The sequence below is a fragment of the Humulus lupulus genome, chromosome 2 (genome assembly GCF_963169125.1).
Source record: "Humulus lupulus chromosome 2, drHumLupu1.1, whole genome shotgun sequence".
Classification (NCBI taxonomy): Eukaryota; Viridiplantae; Streptophyta; class Magnoliopsida; order Rosales; family Cannabaceae; genus Humulus; species Humulus lupulus.
This window is the reverse complement of record NC_084794.1, coordinates 240,073,994-240,075,819: the sequence shown is the minus strand read 5'-3', so window position 1 is coordinate 240,075,819 and position 1,826 is coordinate 240,073,994. Positions and strand designations below refer to the sequence as shown.

Sequence of the window (1,826 nt, the reverse complement as noted above, 5' to 3'; positions counted from 1 at the left end):
AGTCTAAAAGTTACTACTTTCAACACAAAGAAATAAACAAAGTTACTACTTTCAAGGAGTCTTAAGTATCATTTTCTACTACATCTGCAAAATAAACAAAGAAATATTTTATTGTTATTATCTAGCATTTCAAATTACTTCAATAATATTGTTAGAGAATTTTGGAAAAAAATAAAAAAAAATTGAGTACTATTAAATTCTAGCTGACTTACCATAGCAACAGCACCAGTAGTGCGGCAAAATCGTCTTAATTCAAATTTTGAACTAATTTTCAAAACCATAAGCCTGTAAGGAAAAAGTCCCAAATTAAATTATCAGATATGCTAAGAAAAATCTTAATAGAATAATAAAAACTTGAAATTTTTTGACAGATTTCATAAAAGATCAAAATCATTTAGATATGTACAACAATCACAAGTATGTTTTGAAAATTAGTAAGTTAATCAATAAAAAAACACAATAGAAGGTGATATACTTGTAGCGCTCACAGAAATGAAGTGCCATCTCCCCAACTGCTGCTCCTCTAACAATTACTTTGGCACCGGAATCAGCAACTGCCTTTATAAGCTCCTCAACTTTAGCTTCTTCAGTTTTCGCATAATTTTCTAGCTACAAGATATTAAAACAACTATGAGAACTACTTAAAGGCACATAATACATAAAAATGTCAAGGATAACATAACAAGCCAAGATATTAAGAAGCAATTTTATATCAACTGGAGCAAGAACAGAGCAGAACAGTATTCTCAAGATGGTGTCATTTGGCATTCCTGAGTCAAGAATACCCACCAATATCATGGGAAAGAATAGAATTGCAAGCCCAAAACTGTCCAACAAGAAAAGCTTTTCTTTTTTTAATTCATCATTCATTAAGGAGAAAATATGAACTAAACAACCAAAATAACCCAGAAAAATGGATGCCACTAAACATTAATATGAGATGAAGGAAATTTTTGCACAATACATTATTTACGTGGAGGATAAAAATTAGCTAGAACAACAAAGGCATTGACAGACAGGCAACTGCAAGTGCATGCAAATAAAAAGCAAGAAATAATGAAAATAAAACAGAAAATAACTGCTAAGTATATTGGCTACCTCGTGAATAAGCAAGCCAGAATAAGAAGAGAAGCGTTCATATAACAGCAAGCAAAAAATATCCATTTCAGAATTTTACCTGGTCAGCACTATGAATAAGAATTTCTCCAGTCTCTTCACCACTAGAGGTTCCACCATCCACCTCTTCATGGGTCATAGTATCAAGCAAGATTTTAATAGGCCTACCATGATTAACTCGATGTTTCAAAAGACAAGCTATTACAGTGCCAGTGGTTGTCCTTCCTCTGCCCATCTATGATTTTTAATGATGTTTAGAAAAAGACAAAGTACAGTAGATAGAATTGCAAAATACATTTATCATCTAAAATGCACAATACAACATAGGAAGAATGAAAAATGTCAACCTGGCAATTGAAAACAAAAGCAGTATAGGTACACGTGCATATTTAATAGGAAAACCATCAGCCTCTAAGCATTTAAAAACCTCAAGCGAAGTCTGAATAGCATCAAAATTTACATGTTCCCAAGCATCAAATATTTGCCCATCATTTGTTTCATGAATAACCATTATGGCACTCCATGGTTTTAAACAGGCATGGGAAACATGAAAGGAAAGAACAACATCTCTCTGTCCATTGAAGCTAAATATTAAAAACAAGTGAGAAACATCAGTACTAAAATCCTTCATGATGATATATCTCGATTTCTCTTTGTGCCAAAGACTAAAGTTCATGTATTATAGTTTGGCTGCCCAAAACCTCACCATT

The 1,826-nt window shown here is 32.4% G+C and overlaps 1 protein-coding gene across 1 annotated transcript; it reads right to left on the bottom strand.

Moving 5' to 3' along the window:
• Window positions 1-1,299: 1,299 nt before the first annotated feature.
• LOC133816601 (uncharacterized) lies at window positions 1,300-1,826 on the bottom strand. Its single transcript, XM_062249004.1, has 2 exons — window positions 1,464-1,826; window positions 1,300-1,351 (listed from the first exon to the last, which is right to left on the bottom strand). The coding sequence occupies exons 1-2, from the start codon at window positions 1,790-1,792 to the stop codon at window positions 1,318-1,320; spliced, it is 363 nt and encodes a 120-aa protein (XP_062104988.1). The 5' UTR covers window positions 1,793-1,826; the 3' UTR covers window positions 1,300-1,317.